The sequence below is a fragment of the Nerophis ophidion genome, linkage group LG16, assembly GCF_033978795.1.
Source record: "Nerophis ophidion isolate RoL-2023_Sa linkage group LG16, RoL_Noph_v1.0, whole genome shotgun sequence".
Taxonomy (NCBI): domain Eukaryota; kingdom Metazoa; phylum Chordata; class Actinopteri; order Syngnathiformes; family Syngnathidae; genus Nerophis; species Nerophis ophidion.
This window is the reverse complement of record NC_084626.1, coordinates 29,379,732-29,403,847: the sequence shown is the minus strand read 5'-3', so window position 1 is coordinate 29,403,847 and position 24,116 is coordinate 29,379,732. Positions and strand designations below refer to the sequence as shown.

General features: G+C 38.4%; 2 protein-coding genes across 2 annotated transcripts; both read left to right on the top strand.

Moving 5' to 3' along the window:
- The first annotated feature begins 1,324 nt into the window (after positions 1-1,324).
- On the top strand, positions 1,325-3,189 carry LOC133535221 (red-sensitive opsin). Its single transcript, XM_061874840.1, has 6 exons — positions 1,325-1,486; positions 1,786-2,082; positions 2,156-2,324; positions 2,399-2,564; positions 2,634-2,873; positions 2,951-3,189. The coding sequence occupies exons 1-6, from the start codon at positions 1,378-1,380 to the stop codon at positions 3,047-3,049; spliced, it is 1,080 nt and encodes a 359-aa protein (XP_061730824.1). The 5' UTR covers positions 1,325-1,377; the 3' UTR covers positions 3,050-3,189.
- A 2,884-nt stretch (positions 3,190-6,073) lies between these two features.
- On the top strand, positions 6,074-22,942 carry gnl3l (G protein nucleolar 3 like). The gene is made up of 15 exons (XM_061874839.1): positions 6,074-6,187; positions 6,261-6,304; positions 8,906-8,992; positions 10,236-10,352; positions 10,461-10,544; positions 12,283-12,418; positions 12,520-12,623; positions 12,711-12,855; positions 13,024-13,111; positions 15,118-15,295; positions 15,369-15,511; positions 15,584-15,720; positions 18,504-18,670; positions 21,691-21,865; positions 22,835-22,942. The coding sequence occupies exons 1-15, from the start codon at positions 6,175-6,177 to the stop codon at positions 22,900-22,902; spliced, it is 1,686 nt and encodes a 561-aa protein (XP_061730823.1). The 5' UTR covers positions 6,074-6,174; the 3' UTR covers positions 22,903-22,942.
- Positions 22,943-24,116: the final 1,174 nt, after the last annotated feature.

Here is a 24,116-nt window from a genome sequence, read left to right as displayed (position 1 = left end):
AGTCAACATAATGCCAGGTAATTTTTGCATCACTTCATTGTATTCTATTTCTCAGCCTGATGCTGCCAAAACTGCAATTTTTCCCGACTCTTGTCGCCATTCTGACCTATCTATGGTGCTCAAAAGTGCCTTTGAGACCATCTGCTGGAACCAGCAACTCCCTGGGAGTTCACAAGTAACTGCAAGCAATCACACGAGGAAAACCATTCCAAGAAAAAGGCAAAGGCCAAACATCTGTGTCAAGTCAGCATGTTTAAACAGCTCTTGGATTGCTTAGATATCCAAGGTGTGCCTCACGTTGTCCTTTTTGACTGTTTAAATGTTAATACAATGTATGCAATGGTAGCCACAAACATAATCTGAGTTTGTTTGTTTTTTTGTTTTATTATTTTATTTGTTGTATTGAATCAATAAAATCGTATGAATTATGTGTTTGGGTATCACAAAGGAACCAAATTTCTAAGGATGATCTGCTTTACAGAAACAGCAACCTACTGGGGACTCCCTGAACCATGAGGCTTTGAGCAGTCTTTTTCTCTACTCCATTCCTATCAAAGTGTCTTTTGCTCCACATAAATCACGATGCCTTAATCACCTTTACTGTGCCCTCTTCTTGAGGACGATGACGCGAGTGTAAAGGATCAAAGGGGGGGGGGGGTGCAATCCTGCTCCGAGTTTAACTCTGTTTCCGGGGAGATTATAGGTGTCTGCATTCTGTCACATGTCAACAACAAAAACTGTTACTATACCAGCAACATATTTTATTGCCATCTTCATTTCCATCACAAATTAACTGAATAACAGTGTCATGTTTTTATCGCTATGATATGCTATGCTATTCTTGATCCGGATGTCGTATCAAAAATGCAGATTAAATGTTGTATTAGTGTATTTCTTTGTATTTAGTGTATTAGATTCTGCAGCTAGTGTTTGGAACCCACTGTACGCAATATCTGAAGAGCATGGAAAAAAGCATTTCACTGTGGTGTAGTCTGCATGTGACAAATAAAACTTGAACTTTGAACCTTGAACCTTGTCCTATATTTATTTTTCATTGTTTTTTACTATGTGGGAGAACATTTATTGCACATTATATTCAAAGATCTTTCACTTAATCCTCATCTCATCAGTGAGTGTACATAAATCCGCTTTCGGACAAGATTATTATGGCATTTTGTGTCTTAAACCAATTAGCTGATGGTTTTAATTACATCTGAGGTTCATTGACTTCTGGATAGCAGCAAGGGGGCACCCAGGGACCGTAATTTGATTTTGACCTAATCCTGTCAGAGTTCTCGAAAGCAGAGGTATAAAAGCTAAAGTCAAGGGGTGGAAGTGATGAGAAAGGGCATTTGTTGAGGTGCTCCTGGTGATATCATGGCGATGGCACAGGCTTGGGATAAACCAGTGTTTGCTGCCAGGCGATATCACGAAGATACAACAAGGGGATCCGCCTTCGCTTATACAAACAGCAATCATACCAGAGGTTTGGTTTTATGTTTTCCATCATTTGGGTTTTTAATGACTCCTTACAAAAAAAATTATGGGAATAGTGGCAACAGATTTTTGAGAGTTCAATGTTTGCGTGGTGTGTTTACTATTCTTAGTAATGCTAAAATACAAAAAAAAAAAATCTCAATTTAGTTTTATCAGTTTGACGTGTATTCCATTGACTAGTGGCTGTTGTGTACTAACATACTTGAATTTAGAGACATGACAGTTCCAAACAGATCAGGTAAAGGCTTTGGGACTACTTAATACTATACTTTATTCTTTATTCCTCAGATCCCTTCGAAGGTCCTAACTACCACATTGCTCCTCGATGGGTTTACAATGCCTCCACCGTCTGGATGTTAATCGTGGTTGTCTTATCCGTATTCACCAACGGTCTCGTACTGGTGGCCACAGCAAAGTTTAAGAAACTCCGTCACCCTCTCAACTGGATTTTGGTCAATCTTGCTATCGCTGATCTGGGAGAAACTGTTTTTGCAAGCACTATTAGTGTTTGTAACCAGTTTTTTGGTTACTTTATTTTGGGACACCCAATGTGCATCTTCGAGGGCTACACAGTCTCAGTGTGTGGTAAGTGTTCCCAGTTGTTATGGAAACATTCTCAAGGAAAACTACTTAATTGAGAACTATACTTCTTACACAGGTATCACTGCTCTCTGGTCCTTGACTATCATTTCCTGGGAGAGATGGATTGTGGTTTGCAAACCCTTTGGAAATATTAAATTTGATGCCAAGTGGGCCACAGGTGGAATTGTGTTCTCCTGGGTCTGGTCAGCTGTTTGGTGTGCTCCTCCAATCTTTGGATGGAGCAGGTATAACATGTTCCTTCTCCATTTGGTTGTATTTCTTCACTGGGCTGCAAAAACATATACCTTTCGTGCATCAGGTACTGGCCTCATGGGTTGAAGACTTCTTGCGGACCTGATGTGTTCAGCGGAAGTGAAGACCCCGGTGTTCAGTCCTACATGGTTGTTCTAATGATTACATGTTGCATAATCCCTCTGGCTATCATCATTCTTTGCTACCTGGCAGTGTGGTGGGCTATTCGAACTGTAAGTTTGTTTGATTGCTTGCATATGCATCATGGATCTCTTTAAGTACGTCCATCTTTTTTGCCACAGGTTGCCATGCAGCAGAAGGAATCTGAGTCCACCCAGAAAGCAGAGAGAGAAGTATCCCGGATGGTTGTTGTCATGATTGTGGCATATGTGGTATGCTGGGGACCCTACACCTTTTTTGCCTGCTTTGCTGCAGCCAATCCTGGATATGCTTTCCATCCTCTTGCTGCTGCCATGCCCGCTTACTTTGCCAAGAGCGCAACCATCTACAACCCAATCATCTATGTCTTCATGAATCGACAGGTTGAAACATCATCATCATGATCAACAATGACTGACTTTGTCCAACTTTCTGATCTTATTTTGTTTTCTCTCATCAGTTCCGCACATGCATCATGCAGCTCTTTGGCAAACAGGTAGACGATGGTTCGGAAGTATCCACATCGAAGACAGAGGTCTCCTCTGTGGCGCCAGCTTAAACTCCATGCACTATCTTTTGAAGTTCTGGGAGCCATCCTAATTTGTACACATTATTGTATTGCATTGCTTGCTTTTTATCCCTTTTTTAGTAAATATAGTTTTCTGGCAAACAAAAAACTCATTAAAAACAGAGAAATCAGCCTTTGTTCTCTGATCTTTTCTCGATGTTAAATGTCAGCGTGTTGTACTGATGAACTTTCATTACTTGGGGTATTTAGGTGTAAAGAGAACAAGAAAATGCCTGCAGCATTCAACTATGTTCAACATTTCTTCCAAATTATTAGGGGTGGGACTCTTACAACAACACAGGTTTCATATGGCCATGTACTGCTCGCCTGTGTATCGGCTGGGGACATCTCTGCGCTGCTGATCCGCCTCCGCTTGGGATGGTTTCCTGCTGGCTCCGCTGTGAACGGGACTTTCGCTGCTGTGTTGGATCCGCTTTGGACTGGACTCTCGTGACTGTGTTGGATCCATTATGGATTGAACTTTCACAGTATCATGTTAGACCCGCTCGACATCCATTGCTTTCCTCCTCTCCAAGGTTCTCATAGTCATCACTGTCACCGACGTCCCACTGGGTCATTATTGTCACCGATGTCCCACTGGGTGTGAGTTTTCCTTGCCCTTATGTGGGCCTACCGAGGATGTCGTAGTGGTTTGTGCACCCCTTTGAGACACTAGTGATTTAGGGCTATATAAGTAAACATTGATTGATTGATTGATATACTTTTCAAAATTTCTTGTAGTCAAACTATTTTTGGTATATTAGACGGAATTTTTACTTGACATTTTTCGACTGTCTTCTTCAGAAGGCTCACCTGAATTTCATCTAATATACCAAAAATACTTTCTGACTACAAGAAAATTTAAAACATATATGAAGAAGAAGACATAATGAACCTTTCTGAGCAACAGAGGTTTCAATTAAATTCCGAATTTTGGGGTGGCGATTGAATTCAGAATCGATTCTCGATTCAACATGATTTACGATTCGAACCGATTATCGCAATTTGTTATTTGGTATTATGATAACAATAAAACCTGTTCAAAAAAAGTTAGCGGTTATAAAATATAATTTTGGTTGCTCATGTACAATATGAGTAAGCAGCGGATATGGCCTGAAAAATGTAATTTTAAAAAAAATTACAAAAACAATTTTTTTTAGCACCCCTACATATTCCATCTATTTTGGGGGGTATTTGTTTTTTAACTCACAGAGTTGTTTGCAAATTAACAAAAGATTAATCTCAACACAGATTTTTAAAATTGGTTATCTATTTAGGTGTCCTGCTATTGGTTGGCGATTCGTCCAGGGTGTACCCAGCCTCTCTCTCGAAGTCAGCTGGTATAGGCCCTAATGAAGATAAGCGGGATAGAAAATGGATAGATAGATGGATTTATTTAAGTAAATTTTATTAATTAAAAAGTAAAAGTTAAAAAATCCCTAAATAAAAAACAAGCACTTTTTCTACCCACCATTCGCAACTTTTTCCATGCACATTTTTATTTTTTTATTATTTTTATTAGGGACCGAGCAGCAATAAACTGTGAAGGCCCTATCAAAATCGCCCTGTTTATTATTATTTTCCCACTTTGATTGCATTTATGAGGTCCTTAACATGCACAAAAATGTTTGGAGGCGCAACAACTCAGAAGAAAAATGTTATATTTTAGGAGGCCATTCATCCATCCATTTTGTACCGCTTTTCCCTCTTGGGGTCATGGGGGTGCTGGAGCCTATCCCAGTTGCATTTGGCCGGAAGACGGTGTACATGGAGAACGTAAAACTTCAAAATGGATTTACCAGCGCCCAATTAAAAAATACAAAAAATTACCCCCTGCTACCAGATTTCGTATCGTCACAAAAATTGATGGGACATACATCATGAGAGGATGCACGTAAACATCTCGAGAACGCATATTTGAAAAGAAAACAAAACAGGAAGTCGGTCATCTTGGCTTTCTGTTGGACATTTTTAGGTCAAAAACAGGGGTCATACTTTAACAACTCCTCCAAGAGACTTTGAAAAAATTAGCCACAGTTAAAATGAGAGCGATAGGCAATGATACACATATACTGTGTATATATATATATATATATATATATATATATATATATATATATATATATATATACACAGTATGATACACAGTATATGTGTATCATCATATATATATATATATATATATATATATATATATATACACAGTATATGTGTATCATCATATATATATATATATATATATATATATATATATATATATATATATATATATTTATATATATATATAGTATGAAAACACAAAAATAGATGTTTACATTTGATAAAAAATTGGCTATATATTTTTTTACAAACATATATGTATGTAAAAAATATATAGCCAATTTGGTTGTTCTCTTATTGTGTAATGTATACATTACACAATAAGACAATAAGAGAACAACCATTGATAGTATTACTGAGACCAGTAATACCAATCGTTAAACAAAGACATTAAGAAAAATGTAAAGTGTCATTCGGGCCTCCTAAAAATGCTTGCAGTACCACGGATATCTTATAAGTAGACGCAGCATATGCTGCTGTTACGCGAGAAATGTATGTATGTAAGATACACGCATGTATATACATAAACCCTAATCATATTGTTTCTTGAATTTAAAAATAGCTGACCGTTTTTTTCCCCCATCTCTGGGAGTATATCCCCAGTTTTGATCTCGGACGTCTGGTCACTTATAGTATATAAGAATATTCTATTACTGTTGAGCACAGTATGAATAATAAAACATGTGTCCTTTATCATAGCTACACGTATGACAAAAAACGCGTGAAAATCAGTGGTATTCAGTGAGGTACGATTAATTAAATGCGCTGACAGTTCATTGCTCCTGCCAAATGAATTGCACTGAGTGGAGCGCATCACCACTCCAAGATGGCGGCCCTGCGTCTCGTCAGCGCAGGTAGGCAGTAGCGGTCGATGCTTTGTCTACCTATAGGACGTCAACGTGCAGTACCATTTGTTTTTGCTTTTATTTTGAAATAATACCGGATGTTTCGCAAGTAATCTTGCGCATGCCCACATCTGCGCATCAGCCACACGTGAGGTCAATGTGGAAGAAGCTATGTCTAAATCAAGTACGTTTTATTTCAACTTTGTCTCTAAAGTAACCAAATTTGAAATTAATTCTACAACATATTGTTTTTACAGAACAAAAACGAGCGAAGCGTCTTGGTTTACTTGGTAAATGTAAGGTAAGCGCTTTTTGACTAATGTCCACCTCAGATAACTTGTGTTGACGATTAACTGACAACAAATAGGTACAATAAAGAAGGATTGCTGAAGTGAATACGTCATTATTGTGTTTATTAATAAACGTTTAGCCAGCTACGTTGTATTTGTATACTATGTTTTTTACGTGTTCTGAATGTCTTAAAGCTGCACTGCTAGCCTATACTTACAGAACCACTGTGTACTCGTGTCAACATTAGGTTTATCATTCCATCCATCCATTTTCCTACCGCTTGTTCCTTTTGGGGTCGCGGGTGGTGCTGGAGCCTAACGGCTACATTCGGGCGGAAGGCGGCGTACACCCTGGACAAGTCGCACACACAGATAGACAAACTGCATTCACACTCACATTCACACTTTTTACATTACATTTATTCATGACATCTTTTAGATGTCCATCCATCCATTTCTACCGCTTATTCCCTTTCGGGGTCGCGGGGGGCGCTGGCGCCTATCTCAGCTACAATGGGCGGAAGGCGGGGTACACCCTGGACAAGTCGCAAACACAGATAGACAAACTGCATTCACACTCACATTCACACTTTTTATATTACATTTATTCATGACATCTTTTAGATGTGTGACGAAAAAATTTAAATGCAAAATTGGCCCAAAAATAAAGAGCGCTATGAATTTTTTATGTTAAAAAAAATGATTAGCTTTTTTTGTCCTGGATTATCCATTAAAGGCCTACTGAAATTAGATTTTCTTATTCAATCAGGGCTAGGAGGTCCATTCTATGTGTCATACTTGATCATTTCGCGATATTGCCATATTTTTGCTGAAAAGATTTAGTACAGAACATCGACGATAAAGTTCGCAACTTTTGGTCGCTAATAGAAAAGCCTTGCCTTTGTTGTAGGCACAATACCAATGTGAGCAATTTGAAAAATGTGAAACCACATTTTGCAAATTTGTATAATGCGCAATCTTTTTGCAAATTGCTTCCAGCTATATATTTGAATAATGTGTGGTGCACAGTTTGCAAATCAATGGGCGCAATTTGTATAATGCACAATCTTTTTGGCAATTTTGGAAATTGCTTCCAGCTATATATTGATTGTGTTGGATGTTCTGGCTACTAACCCTAAAACCTAACCCTTGATGCCATCTACGCAGTGTTGGGAGACTGTTTTGCTGTTTTTCTTCTGTTCGATGTAGCTTTCTGTGCAGAATTCCGCAAATTCTTCTTCAGCCGTCCTCAAACCATCCATTTGCACGGTCACGCCATTTTCAAACAAAATCTCCTCTTGCGATATGCAAATTGCTTGCGCACAATGGAAATTATGTATAATTTGCAAAGTACGCGAGATTGGTGAAAAGCTTAAAACATGTTACTGGAAGTAGCAGACGATGTGCACGTGACGTCACCAGTGTGAGGGCCGCTCACATCCTCACATTGTTTACAATCATAGCCACCACCAGCTAGAGCGATTCGGACTGAGAAAGCGCTAATTTCCCCATTAATTTGAGCGAGGATGAAAGATTTGTGGATGAGGATATTGAGAGTGAAGGACTAGAAAGAAAAAAAAGGCGAGGACAGTGGGAGCGATTCAGATGTATTAGACACATTTACTAGGATAATTCTGGAAAATCCCTTATCTGCTTATTGTGTTACTAGTGTTTTAGTGAGATTACATGGTACCTGAAAGTCGGAGGGGTGTGGCCACGGGTGTGGTGACCGCCAGTGTCTCCGGTGGGAAAAGGTAATAGTCCGCAGCAGCTGCAGGAGGACGCAAGCTCCGCTCATAACTACGGTAAGAGCCGACTTTTTAGCACAGTTTTCTCACCGAAACCTGCCAGTTGACATGTGGTCGGTAACCATGTTCGCTTGACCGCTCTGTTCCATAGTAAAGCTCCACCGTCGGGAATTTTAAACAAGGAAACACCGGCTGTGTTTGTGTGGCTAAAGGCAGCCGCAATACACCGCTTCTCACCTCCATCTTTCTACTTTGACGTTTCCATTCTTAATTGAACAAATTGCAAAAGATTCAGCAACACAGATGTCCAGAATACTGTGTAATTATGCGATTAAAGCAAACTACTTGAAGCTTGGATCGGGCTGGAAAAAAATGTCCTCTACAACCCGAGACGTCAAACGCACGCGTCATCATACGCGTCATCATTCCGCCACATTTTCAACAGGAAACTTCGCGGGAAATTTAAAATTGCAATTTAGTAAACTAAAAAGGCCATATTGGCATGTGTTGCAACGTTAATATTTCTTTTTTGATATATAAACTATCAGACTGCGTGGTCTGTAGTAGTGGGTTTCAGTAGGCTTTTAAGGCAGGGGTCTGCAACCCTACAGACAGACGATCACCTCAAAACCGCCTCCTTAGCAATAATGATAGCTAGGTCAGCGGTCGATTGTCATGTACCTACATATTTATATCATATATAACTAATACAGTTTTGATCATTTAAATAAAGTATACAATTATTTACTTGTAGACCAAAGCCTCACCCATTTGTTGAGTATGTATTTTTCAAAACATTTGACTCAGGTAGGATGTGTTCACTTATTAAATATACCACACATTTGGCATGTTCTCTCTCCGCAGACTAAAGATGGGAGGACAACAAATAAAGAGCAGCAATCAGCGCGAAAAGTCAAGGACAAAAAGCCAGAAGAAACTAGGAAGCAAAGGGTAATACATCCATGACACTTGAACCTGATTTGAGGCTGAGTGCTACAGTGTAGGGCTGGGCGATATGGCCTTTTATTAATATCTCGATATTTTTGGGCCATGTCATGATACACGATATATATCGCAATATTTTGCCTTAGCCTTGAATTAACACTTGATGCATATAATCACACCAGTATGATGATTCTGTGTCTACATTAAAACATTGTTGTTCATAATGCATCAATATATGCTCATTTTACACTTTCATGCAGAGAGAGAAATAACAACTAAGTCAATTCACCAAAACTGTATTTATTAAACAGTTGTTCAGCAGTGGCACAAACATTCATGTCATTTCCAAAACAAAGTGCAAGATTGTCAGAGACATTTTAAAACAAGCTATTAGTGCACTTTTGTGCATGATGTCACTAAGATGACATATTAAAACAACACTAAATTAAAGTGCAGTTTTTGTACAGAACGCCACTACAATAGTTAAAAACAAATAAAGTGTACTTCTGTGCATGATTTCACACAAGATATTTCAAAAACTGTCAAATAAAAATGAGTTGCAAAATAGTTCTGTGGTAGGTTCCTGCGGACGTTATCTCCTTCTGTTGTTGATTTTTTTTCATACGGTGTTGATCTGGAAATAGTTGCTTCGGCATTTTGTTGGTGCGGCACCGAACGGAGATGTTGACATGCAGTTTCAAGCACTCTTTATTCTCTGAAGGGTGACTTTTCAAATGATGCTATGAATTAGCAGTGCTGCTACTTTTTGTAGCAACGCTTTTGCCGCATAATTGTTCAACATATTCCCGCTTGAAGCCAAACCACCGCTAGGCAATGGACGTGTTTTTTTTTCTTGGGAATTAATTATTCCTTCATTTGTTACCAGATTCGCACCTTCTCTGTCTTGTATTACTACTTGCAACGCACCGTTAACATCACAGCTAATGTTACCCATGTAGTTACGTCTCTGCTCCGTGGGACCGTGTGACGTTGCACGCGTGACATATGTAAGAAGGTGTGCTTGTTTTTTACGTCTCTGTGAGAAGGAGAGACAAGAAAGAGTGGGAAACGCATGTAGTGTAATGCCCGCAGCTAAAAGCAACTGTGTGAGAACATATACTCGACCATCACAATGTAGTCATTTTCTATATCGCACAGAGACAAACCCGCGATATATCGAATATATCGATATATCGCCTAGCCCTATTACAGTGTACTTAATATGATTCATTTCTTTTCATCGAACAAGCTTGAAGAGTTGCAAGCAAGGCAGAAGATCTCCAGAGAACAACAGCTGTTGAAGAGGAGGAGTTTACAAAGCTTTCAAAATGACATCCTGCAGAGGCAAAGAGCATTTGAACAAAGGGTAGATATTCAGTGGATGTTTGGGGGACACGCACAACTGTAGTTTGGCATCAATGTTGTTGACTGTAAAAAACTGCTGTCATTTACACGTGCATATTTGTGATCACAGGAAACAGAGTTGCAGAGCTTGGAAAAGCATGTCAACTTTGAAACTGAGAATTCCAGAAAAGCATATTACAGAGAATTTAAAAAGGTATTTTTCGACTTTGTGCACATTGCAACACTCAATAATGAATCTTTCCAACTAGGCCTCGACTGATAATTAATTTTGCTTGACAATATAGTGTCCTACAAATTATTGCAGATAAACAATATTTTTGTCAGCATTATATTGAGGCCAACTTAAAGGGGAACTGCAATTTTGGGGGGAATTTTTGTCTGTCATTCACAATCCTTTTGTCAGACAAGCACAACCACCTTTTTTTAATGCATTCTAACTCTTACAGAACTGCTAGCAAGAGTCAGCTCACAATATTGGTATTTGCCTAATTCCGACTATAACGCGCTCTAAAAAACATCCAAAAACTTTCATCAAAAAAAAAAAAAAAGAGTGCAGTTTTAGCTCTAATGTAATCATTATATGAAATGATAATGAAAGTAACCCTTTCAAACGCAAAAAACATTTAATTGGAAGATTTTACTTTTTATTATCCAAAATTAGTAAACAAAAAAAAAAATGACTCTTTTGTGTTAGCAAAAAATGCACTTTATTAGATTTTATTGCTGTTGAAAAATGTAATCTTTTAAGCAGAATAGTCAAACTTGCATTTTGATTTAACCCAGTAAATTCTTTGCATACATATTGTAAACTATAAACACCCCAATATTTTGACACAAATACAATTTTGTTGTCAGAATGTCATACAGGAACATTTTTAAACGTGTTTTACTTGAATGTGTGACAGTTATTTACTCAAAAGAGGCTAACAGTTCTATCTAAAGTTATATTCGAGTGTATTTTGAAGTGAAATTTGCCAGCGGGCACACCAGTCAAGTCTCCTCACTCATCTTTGTACTAAGACATGCATGGAATAAGATAGAAATAAATTGCTGATAATCCATGTTCATACATGACTAATCGCACAAGTTAAAGCGTTAACTTTGACAGCCCTAATAAATATTGAACATCTTGAAGTGTATTTTTTTTCCCCAGTTGGTAAACCGGGTGTTTTTTTTTGTTGTTGCTATAACTTTACAGTTTCGGCTTACTGGCTCATTCGTCCGCTTTGATAGGCTAATCTGGCGCATTCGGTTTGAATCTAAAATATTCCCACACTGGGGCATTTGGCTTCACAATCTTCTTTTTTCCTTTCATTTTTTTTACTTGCAGTGCTTCTAACTAGCAACGCTCTGTTGCTGTCGAAGCTAGCAGCCCCGCATCCACCCACCGAGACAAAGCTTGTGGATGACTGACAAGAGGGTTCACTCCATTCATTTAATTTTTCCGTTGAACAAATGCGCTCGGGTGCTGATTGCGATGCAGAGAGTGAAACCTCTTGCACCCTGTTAAAAAGCAAAAGACGTAGAAAAAAAACACACGCGAACGTGGAGGTTTTTCGTTGCCGACCAAATTATTGAGTTTGTTTTGATTTATCGTTCAATTAATTGACTTATTATCGGCCTGGATCTACTTTCAACTATGGTAGAATATTTTTTTCATACCTTATCTTGCAGATAGTTGAAGCTGCAGATGTTGTTCATTCCCTTCATTTAATTTTTCTGTTGAACGAATGCGCTCAGGTGCTGATCGCGATGCAGAGAGTAAAACCTCTTGCACCCTGTTTGAAAGCAAGAGATGAAGGCAGTTTATCGTTGCTGGCCAAATTATTGAGTTTGTTTTAATTTATCGTTCAATTAATTGACTTATTGATTATCGGCCTAGATCGACTTTCAACTATTGTAGAATATTTTTTTCATACCTTATCTTGTAGGTAGTTGAGGCTGCAGATGTGATCCTGGAAGTTTTAGATGCACGTGATCCTATTGGGTGCAGATGTCCTCAGGTTGAGCAGGCGGTCATTCAAAGTGGAACAAACAAAAAGATTGTGTTGGTGCTCAATAAAATTGGTAAGTTCCAGAGATGTCCTTTTTGAATATCATATTTACAATGCTTCCATAAAGCGCTAAAATACTAATGTCTGAATTTGAATGTTCTATGCTGATCCTAGATTTGGTGTCAAAGGAAATCGTGGAGAAGTGGATCAAGTATCTGCGGAATGAGTTTCCCACTGTGGCTTTTAAAGCATCGACTCAACAACAGTCCAAAAACTTGGTATTTGTTAAACATTTCTGCATATTTTGAACATTTTTAGGAGAGCATGGCAGACTAAGGCTTAGTTATGCTTCGTGGCTTTGACAGAAACGCAGTAATGTACCAGTCACTCAAGCCACCACTGAGCTTCTGAGCACCAGTGCTTGTGTTGGCGCAGACTGCTTGATGAAGTTACTCGCTAATTACTGCCGCAACCTCGACATAAAGACGGCCATCACGGTAGGCGTTGTAGGTGAGAACACAACTGAGTCGACTGACCTAATTTCTACACAAATTGTAGTTTGTGTGGGTCTGTGGTTAACCTATTCTTAAATTTACAAAATCTGTGTGGGAAATTCTATGGCAATATCACTGAAACGCAATTGGTTGAGATCATTGCATGTTTTAATTTGTTCTACAGGTTTTCCAAATGTGGGAAAGAGCAGTTTGATCAACAGTCTAAAACGTGCAAGAGCATGTAGTGTTGGTGCTACTCCTGGTGTCACCAAGTGAGTAATTAAGCAAATCTTTATTTGATGACAATATTTTTACAATGTATTGTGCCTGGAGCGGTTAATTGTTTAAAATGTAAAAAGATCTTAGAAACAGTCTTTAGTAAAAAGCCCTGAAAAAATGTATGTTTAAGCTTAGTTTACATGATGAGGATTTGAAAAATAATATGTTTTAAAATTATAGCAATTGTTTCATAAAAAAGGCTTTTGCGGGTCATTTTATGCAGCTGTTATCACTTCACTCTCTTCAGATAGAAATGATGCAATAAAAATGGAGACATTTCCATACTGTATTCTGTGCAAAGGTTGGGGGCGTGGTCACATGACATCATCATATTTGCTCCGATAATATTATCTTTATAAAGGCTAAAAAATGTATACATTCATTTAGAAACACATTTGTGTCATTATTAATTAGATTGTAGCTGAGATAGGCGCCAGCGCCCCCCGCGACCCGAAAGGGAATAAGCGGTAGAAAATGGATGGATGGATTAACATATATTTTTATATTATTGTTTTGATATATTTTCAATTGTTGTACTTTGAGAACTTTTCAAGTGTCTAGAGACTTCTTTTTTCTTCATCAAAATAGACAAACAACAAATCTAGCATTTATTTTTATTGTGTTATTATCAAATGTAATCGTGCTTAGAGACTCTATTTCTGTCCCTCGATGTGTCCGACGAAAAGCTAGCTGCAGCGTGCATGATGTCACATCTGCTTGGCGCTGCTGCTCAAGTTGGACTTTCTCTCTTTAAAAAACGCCTCTGTTCTCTTAATATTTGCACATTTTGTAGAACAATGTCCACGGGTCTATCTGGGATATATTAAAGTTACGTCCACATCGCAGACAAGCTGACTTCGCTCCATACAATTGTGTGCATCTTGTCTATGTCATCATTTATGTCATCCGGTTTCAGCAGCGCTGTTTTCAGTGATCAAAGTCTTTTTTCGGCGGCAAATTTTCGGTGCAATCTTAGTTAATATTGCGCAAATAATTGGCTTTCTACTATGTATCTATTCATATTGTAACAACCTGCTGGTAATATTTCTTGTTTGTGTGGTTTTGATTTGATATTAATTTCTCCCATGATTGTAAACACACAATCCGTGCCTGAGAACATTTGAAAAAGGATGAGGAAATGTTGCATGTTGGAAGCAAAGAGACAAAAGTGTTTGCACAGCCGGTAAAACCTCTTGGAATTGAGCCAATTATTATTATACGATTGGCAATAAAGGTTAAAAATAGAGTTACTAACTTTCATTTGTTTTAATATAAAAGAAACTTAGTTTCAAGGTGTGGCGGCTACAATTTTGTTGTGGCTGTGCGTCTCGCTCTGTTACATTAAGGAGAAACCTTGACTATTGTAAAACTTATTCATAATTCATTATCAATAAATCTCATGCTGTGATAGCATTATTCACAGCAAAGCTAATTATTCTTATCCGGCCATGTTTTGACTTTCATTCGTATTTTCATTTGGCTGTAAAATACAAAAGAAAGTGACAAAAATTAGCATTTTTTTTTATATTTCAAAAATGATTTATATACCTAATTTAAAAAGTTATACTTTGCATCATTCTAAAAGATCTCGGATCACTTCAACTAGAATAAAAACATTATTCAAACCCACCTAACCTACCCAATATTTTAACTCAAAACCTAGCCAGAGTAGATATACTCAAGTAATGTAATGTATTTCACAACTGAAGTACATGTTCAGCTTTAGAAGGCTACAATAGATGGATAAGATGGATAGATGGACTTCACGTAAGATGTTATACAATAGTTATTAGATGTTTACCAAATGGGAAACAAGATAGGAGCCTATCGGTAGGGTCACAGACAAATCATTAATTTGTCTGTCTGATGGATTTGTGGTGAATGAGATTTAGTTTGGTGTTGATGGTTACACAATCACCATGCTACTAACACCTATACTCTATACCTATTATTTACATTGCATATACATTGCCTTAATTCTGGGTTTCCTACATTATAGGTGCCTTCAAGAAGTGCATTTAGACAAGCACATTAAGCTTCTTGATTGCCCTGGAATCGTCATGGCAACGTCCACATCTGATGCAGCCATGATTCTACGCAACTGTGTCAAAATTGAGCAGCTAGTGGATCCACTTGCCCCAGTTGAAGCCATCCTGCGACGCTGCAACAAGGCACAGGTATATTGTTTCCTCACCAAACTATTTGTTGTTTCATTTAAAGTATTGAAGCCATTATATACATTTTCACCAGATCATTGAACACTACGGGGTCCCCGACTTTAATACGGCTCTGGAGTTCTTGGCATTGCTGGCGCGACGTCAGGGCAAACTAAGAAAGGGAGGACTGCCTGACACCGACAAAGCAGCTAAGAGTGTGTTAATGGACTGGACAGGGTGCGTAAAATGTTTGATTTTAAAGGCTTGTACTGCAATATGGTGTTGATTTCAGTGTGTCACGCCATTCAGGGGAAGGATTAGTTACTTCACGCACCCACCTGAGACACACACTCTCCCAACACACGTCAGTGCTGAGATTGTGACCGAGATGGGCAAAGCTTTTGACTGGGACGAACTTGAAAAAGGAAATCAGGAGGTTCTTGCAGGTAACAATCATTTTACTCATTCTATGTAATATGTATTTGTTCTACACATGTGACTACATAATAAGACTATTATTATTACTTTCCATTTAATTTTAATATTTATAGTTTTTGCGTGTTTTTTTTTTTTTTTTTTTAGAACAAAATGTACTCGATGCTCTTTTTTTTGTTCCTGGTTTTGGATCAGTTTGTTACAGGTACTCTGTGGTACGTTTTATTTTTTTTCAAACATTTGTTTATTAATTTTCAGAAACATACAATTGACATAAGTTGGTTAACATACATCAAATGCTTTTTTTACCGCTAACAACGAAAACAAAGTAAGAAATCACAGACAGATGTCAACATAAAAACACAGACACCTGCATTCCTGAATGGCCGTAGAGAGAGATAGCAACCTACAAGTGCGTAAAAGGCTCATTAACCACCCTCTTTTAAACTGTGTTTCAAACTGGAATAATGTGTAAATCAGTCTCTCCTACATATTTCAGAAAGATCCCGCACAGTTCTTGAAACTTTGCAGAACAACCATTCATACTGAACATACTGAACATCTTTAATCCAGCAGGTGTGGCAAGGAGGTGCTGTTGCCTTCCAATTTTAACACAATGAGTCTTCTCGCCAACAAAGTAATGAATGCTAAAACATTATTTTTGGATTTGCTCAGGATAGATGACTGAGGAGTAGATGACTGAGGTGTTACTCCAAACAGTCCACTTAGATGATTTGCTTCAATCCTTTCACTAGTGACCACAGACAAAGTGCTTAAAATGTTTGTCCGATAGCTGTTCTGGGATGAGCAGAGCCAAAACATGTATAAAATCATCTGGAACCTGTTGACATTGATTGCATGACACAGATCTGCGCTAATCGGACCTTGGTTTAATAAGTGCAATGTATTAACTTGCATTGAATAAGGCTGTCTGGCACAAAAGGAAAACTTATAAAAACGTGTTTGCTCAGTCTCATATCTCATATCCCAAAGTGACTTAATCAAAGTCTGAGACTCAGAACGTTAAAGAAAAATCTGGTTATAAATATGTGTAATTAATCCCTGGACAGTTGGAAGCAGTGTCAAAAACTCTGGTACAGATTTTAACTGATTCCGCTCTTATCTCACAGACAGATGTTTTCATCTAAGTATGGTTATATGTTTCTACCTCACTTAACCCATGAAATAAGGCGTGGGGTTCCCCAAGTTTAAATATTAGGTACAATTGTTTTTAATCGGATGATACTCAGTTGTACATGGCTGTGTCTCCTAATGACAAAGGACCAATAGATACTGGTTTTAACTGCATTTCAGACGTCAAGTCAAAGATCACAGTAGGGGTGCAAGCATCAATTTGTATTTTATTGCTTTAAGGATTCGGTTAATGAGTAAAATACGCTTATGAGAGCATTTCACCCATTGGTGATGAAGCTGGCGCTACTGTTGAGGTGGCCTGTGTGTGTGGAGGCAGGACTAGTGGAGAGAGATGGCTCAGACAAATGACAAAGTGGAGAGGGCGCAAAGGGCCCAGACAAGATGAGAGATAGGTTTTGCGATCATTTAAAAGTGAAAAAGACGCACCTTGTGGTGAAATGTTTTCACAGTAGTACTACATCAAGGATACAACATTACCAAAGAGCATTTTGCACATTTGAATGCTGCAAACAGAAAAAAGGTATAAATCTATTTTGGTAGCTCACATCATATATTTTTTTCATGTTAGAATCTTCCATTTGTATGTTAATATGTGTTATGACTGTATTATGCTGATAATATATATGTGTACCATGAATTGATTAACCTGGACCCCGACTTAAACAAGTTGAAAAACTTATTCGGGTGTTACCATTTAGTGGTCAATTCTACGAAATATGTACTAAACTGTGCAATAAAAGTATCAATCAATCAAAAAAAAATTCTAAATAGTTTTGTCCAAAATTCAAAACACCACTCACCAACTGACAAACTTTTTAAAATGTGTATGTGTTAAATTGTTGAATGCATCGGCCTTCAATTTATCATACTTCATCAGAGTTGTTCTATTTAGTTTTTCTATTTATCTATTACCTGGTTCATGTCTGTTTGGCTCCACAGTTGTTTTTTTTTTTACTTTTAAACGTTTTCTTTAATTTATAAAATTATGTTCTTGTTGTTAAATCCACCTACAGCTCAACTATGACAAAACATAGGGTTTAGTTATAGGTTAAAGACCTGAAAGACACTTGACAAAATAACAATGTTTTGAAACAACACAATCCATAAAACATTTGGGCGTGATTTTTGACTCTGAGCTGACTTTGATACCACATATCAGAAATAGTTTTTGATCATTTTAAGAACATAGCCAGAATCTGGCAGATTTACTCTCAGGGCAGCACAGAGGTGTTAAGTGTGTGTGTTTTTTTGTTTGTTTTACTGGTCTAAAGAACTTTAAGTTGCAACTTGCCAATGCATGAAACGTGCTGTATAAATGAAGATTAATTGATTGAAGTGTACATGTGTTAATATTGTTGCTGTGACACCTTTATTTTCTCCATGGGATTATTTACTCGCATAAAGTTGGATTATTTGGCTTTTGGTGAAATTTCTGTATGAACCTGAAATGCCCTTTACAGGTGAACTTTATGCTTTTAGTGCGCACATTGACCGTTTCAGTGCTTTTTGCACAACTTGGTATTCTCTTAACAAAGTTAAGTTGTGTGATCCACACATTCATCAATAGATGTGCTTAGAATCGGTATTAAAACAGTCCTCTTTATCATGCTGTTTATAATTTGACATCATCGTGTTCCAGATTCATCTTGTGCTGATGCTCCAATGGGATTTTGCATGGAAACCACTGGGATGACTCATGGCGAGCAAGCTCAAGCTCCCTCCTACGAGGAAATGGAAGGAGGGTCGGCGCAGGAGCAAGAATTAAAAGACGAAGCTGAATCTATGGAGGATGATCAGGATCCTGAGGTGTGCAAAGTATGGTGCTTAACCGTTATCGTTGCCAATCCATCCATCCATTTTCTACCACTTGTCGTTTTTTGGGGTGGCGGGGGGTGCTTTAGCCTATCTCAGCTGCATATGGGTGTAAGGCGGAGTACACCCTGGACAATTCGCCACTTCATCGCAGGGCCAACACAGATAGACAGACAACATTCACACTCACATTCCCACACTAGGGCCAATTTAGTGTTGCCAATCAACCTATCCCCAGGTGCATGTTTTTGGATGTGGGAGGAAGCCGGAGTACCCGGAGGGAACCCACGCAGTCACGGGGAGAACATGCAAACTCCACACAGAAAGATCCCGAGCCCGGGATTGAACTCAGGACTACTCAGGACCTTCGTAATGTGAGGCAGATGCACTAACCCCTGTACCACCGTGCTGCCCTCGTTGCCAACCATTCTTAAAAAAAAAAATTGGTCCGTATTTACAAACATCAGTAAGCTCAAATGTATTTGTCTAAAAGGATGCGCTTTGCTCTGTATTTTTGTGAAAATCAAAGATAGTTTATAAAATGTCACTTAAATGAATGACAGGGCGCTTTGTATGAAATCCTATTACCTGCCCTTTCTTGGATTGTCACCACTGGGATATTAAAATGGCATATTTGACCCCTTCTCATGTTGATCCTAGATGCATGCTGCTTTTGCCTTTTTAAAGCAAAGAGTGAGGGTTCGATCCCCAGCCAGGGTACATAATGTAAACATTGAACCAGGGGTGTGCAAACTTTTCCTTATACTGAAAAGCCAAAGCGAGCTGGGGCCATTTTAATATATATATATATTTTTTTAAAAATATAGATAAAAATAGATATACCGTATATTTAAAAACAAAATGTTATTATTAGTTACTTGTTTCAAATGTTTAGCTTTTTCTTAGTATATTACATATTTATGCCTTTTGTTTTGATTTTATTTTATCTTTGCAGTGGGCCAACAAAACTTGAGCTGCAAGCTGCAAATGGCCCCGAAGCCACACTTTGGACACCCTTGTAGCTGAGTTATTGCTTCTAACCGTTTGTAAAATAAACCTACACAATTTTATTAAACAGTTACGCCATAGGAGCAACCTGCTTCTTGAGTAAAGATGTTGGACCCACACTAAAACATCCTGTTGAGTGCCCTTCACAATAAGGTACATCCAGTTCACAGAAATAAAATACATAAACAATACCTTTTTGTGCAGCCACCTCATCACAGGGCCAACACAGATAGACAACCATTCACATGCTGCGTCTAATTTAGTGTTGCCAATCAGCCTATGCCCTTTTGCATGTCTTTGGAATTCAACTAAAACGTTTTCCCAAAACAATGAATATTTATAACAGTCTCACATTAGGTTTCAACAACCACTGCATTAACCTAAAAACAAAATCATCACGCAACTGCCACTCTGTAGCGACACCTGAGACGGGAAAAAGTGCCAAAAACATTTATTGTATTCTCTTCAGTTTGTTATGGTGCACCAAAGAAATTAATATCTTAATCTGTTTTTTGTCTTTTTTTTTTACATGTATTCATATTACTGCAAACCATGCATATAATTAAATTGAGGTTCAAATCAAATAGTGTAAAAATCTGAAAAATAAGCACAAAAAAATCTCCATGCAAGTAGACATTAGGACGACAACCTGTTTGTTGCGATTTCCAGTCGAGTGTCGGGACTTTACCAATTCATCCTCGAAATACTCGGGAAAATAAATGCATTATAACGTCACCAGCACAGCTCTCAACAGGCGAGCGTTTTTACGCGTTGTGTTGCATTTTGCTGGTTTTCTTTTCAACTTAAATCTGTGAAACTTTGATAACACCTCTTTGTGTCAAGGCGCCAGCGAAGGCTACATGGGCTAGAGTTGAAAGTTTTAGTCCTGACTTTCCAAGCGTTGCATGGTGGGGCCCCTCAGTACATCAGATTTGTTTTCCCCCTACACTTCAGGGTGCAGGGTCTTCAGGCCAGGGTCTCCTAAATATCCCAAAAACTCATTTTAAAAAAAGTGGTGACCTGGCATTCCAGGCTATAGCTCCTGGGCACTGGAGTAACTTGCACCAGTCCCTCCGTGAGCTTGACAGTGTTGACACTTAAGAAACATTCGAATACTTCTCTTTTTTAACACGTTTTCCATGTAATACAGTAGTGGAAATAATGATTTGATCTTCTACAATACATCAGCCTTTTAATTCTGTCAATCCAAATATGAATCGCAGAGTTCCATCTCCATTTCTGGACTTCCCTGCTCTACAGTCTCCTCTTACATAGACAATATAGCCTGTTTTTCTTTATGCTCTTTCAGCATTTCCTCAAGTATCTTGAGAAAAACATCAATAGAAAAAGACGGGATCTGAACCGAGGATGTCGTCGTTGCTTGTGCAGCCCTTTGGGACACTTGTGATTTAGGGCTATATAAATAAACATTGATTGATTGATTTAGCAAATCTTTTAGTTAGCACCTTCTAACCATCATTTTTAATCCCCTTTTTATGATGTTGCTCCTGTTATAATTGAAATGTTCTGTTTTGTACACCGCTATGTGATTTTCTATGAAAAGCACTTTATTATCAAAATGTACTTACTTACAAGTTTTGCACACTTATTGTGACGTGCACGCTGCGCCTCAAAAAAAATCTACGAGCTGACGGTGATGCTGATGGGCTTGTAACAATTTGACTTGTTTCAGCTTCAATTACTCACCTTTTCTCTTTTTAATTACCATCGTTTAGTCGCGACAGGAAGCTAAATGAGTGGTGTCCACAGTGTGGTTAGATTTAACCTTGGTTCAAACAAGGCTAAGATCAGTGATCCTGTATTTAAATTTGTTGGTGACCACCAATTTAGACAATCTGATCGGCTGTCCTTGCCAGCAAGTTGTTACCCCTTATTTAGTTTTCAGCGTGTTCGCAATCCTACTAGCAGTGACCAAAATGACTCATTTATCCAATAATTATGATTTTGCTGGAGTGTTGTTTAATTTTTGTTCTGTCCTGCCATAGTTTGGACCAATGACAGTGGCGATTAAATCTCAGAAGCCAAAGAGTGACATGCCCGAAAGGGATCCTGCGTCCAAAGCTCCGAATTTGAAGGATATTGTGAACATCAATCCATTACAGCAAGGCCAAGCCCTCGTGGCAGCCAAGAAGAAGAGGAAGAAGCAACAAAAAAGAGCTGGTTTGTGTCTCATTTTGAGTGTAAAACAGGGGTGTCAAACATACGGGCCACGGGGCTGAACAGGGTTTATCCGGCCCACGGGATGAATTTGCTAAGTAAAAAAATGAGCCAAAATTTTTGATGAAAGAAACGTGTCCACTAGATGTCGCAATAGCAATTCTTTGTAGATTATGCTACATATGTTAAAAAAATAAACCACATGATTTTATTGCACCAATCGAGAAAAAATGCAAACTACATAAGTAACATCCTGTAATTTGATTGATTTATTTATTTTTTGATAGATTGAAAATTAACACCAATGAATTGACTGATGAATATTATCACATAATTAATTCAGAAAATATAAATAACGACAAATAAAGATATGGGTTATACTTGTATAGCACTTTTCCACCTTCAAGGTATTCAATGCGCTTTGACACTATTTCCACATTCACCCATTCACACACTGACGGCGGGAGCTGCCATGCAAGGCGCTAACCATGACCCCATCAGGAGCAAGGGTAAAGTGTCTTGCTCAAGGACACAACGGATGTGACTAGGTTTGTAGAAGCTGGGGATTGAACCAGGAACCCTCTGGTTGCTGGCACAGTCCCCCCTCAACCACGCCGTCCCCCATAATTAATTTAGAAAATATAAATAACGACAACTAAAGATACAGTACTATTAACCACAACATCCATCCATTTTCTACCACTCATTTCCTTCGGGGTGCAAACAAAAAAAAAAAAAACATGATTTGTAAATTTTCTGAATTTGCTTGTTCTATTTTTAAACAAAGAAAACAATCTGAAGTTGTCTTTATTTTTAAGTTATCGGGCCGTGAATTTACCAGTCCAACCCATTTGGGAGTAGATTTTTCTCCTTGTGGCCCCCAATCTAAAATGGGTTTGACACCCCTGGTGTAAATTGTCATAATAGTTGTCTTTATTTGTACAGTTCACTTGTATTTTGTTTCTTCTGCAGACAAACTTGCTACCAAACTCTCAGACACCTTGACATCTGCGATGGATTTCTCATTTTGTGACAGCTGATCAAAAAGAAACAATAAAGCGATTGTCTATTTATCTATTACATTGCATTTTCTTTTTGGTTGTAGCATTTTACCTCAGAATGTTTTTGGTGCGCTCTGTGGTATTTATAATGGTCCAAAACGTGTTGGACAAGACTACTTTTAGATCAGGGGTCTCAAACATGTGGCCCGCACTTTGATATGACAATTGGATGTTGGTGCAGCCCGCAAGTTTAATATGAAGGGCGCTTGACAGCGTTATACTTGCCAATGTCCCCAATTTTCCAGGGAGACCTCTGAATTTCAGGGCACCAATTCTCTCAAAGTCCCTGTATATATTTACCAGATCAACAATATTCAAGGAGTGTCATAATGGCACTGCCTTTAGCGCCCCCTACATCCTGAACTGACAGCGTGCAAGCCCATTTGTATGTTGCATTTGGCCATGTAAGACGCACGTGTGGTATTGCAAAATATATTTGATCAACAGCTGCACACGTCACACTAAAGGTGGCCGCAAAAAATGTTTTAACACTGTTACAAATATGTGCCAGACTGTGAAGCCACACCAAACAACAATGACAAACACATTTCGGGAGAACATCTGCATCGTAACACAACAGAACAATTACCCAGAATCCCATGCAGCCCTAACTATGCCGGGCTACAATATACACACCCCGCTACCACCAACCCCCCAACCCACAGTCTCCCTACTTGCGTAGGTTGAGGTGTTGTACACTGTAGCCCAGGAGACTTACGCCTGCAAGGTGTTCCGGGTATTTGTTCTCTTGTGTTTAAGTTGTTAGGGTACAGAAATTCTCCCAAAAAGGGTTTGTCATTCGTGTTTGGTGTGGGTTCACAGTGGCGCATATTTGTAACAGTGTTCAAGTTGTTTATACGGCCACCCTCAGTGTGACCTGTATGGCTGTTGATCAACTATGTCCTGCAGTCGCTTACGTTGTTCTGCACAAGTCTCACACAACGTGTTATGGCGCAATGACATGTAGTGGAGCAGTAGTCCTCTTCTAGTGGGTGCGCGAACCCCTGGGGGTACTTGAAGGTATGTCAAGGGACAAGTGAGATTTATTAAAAACATTCTGAAAAGTAGCAGCAATTCATAAGTCCTTTATAAATATGTTTATTGAATAATACTTCAATGAAATATGAATGTAAATTCATAAACTGTGAAAAAACATTACAACAATCCAACATTCAGTGTTGACAGCTAGACTT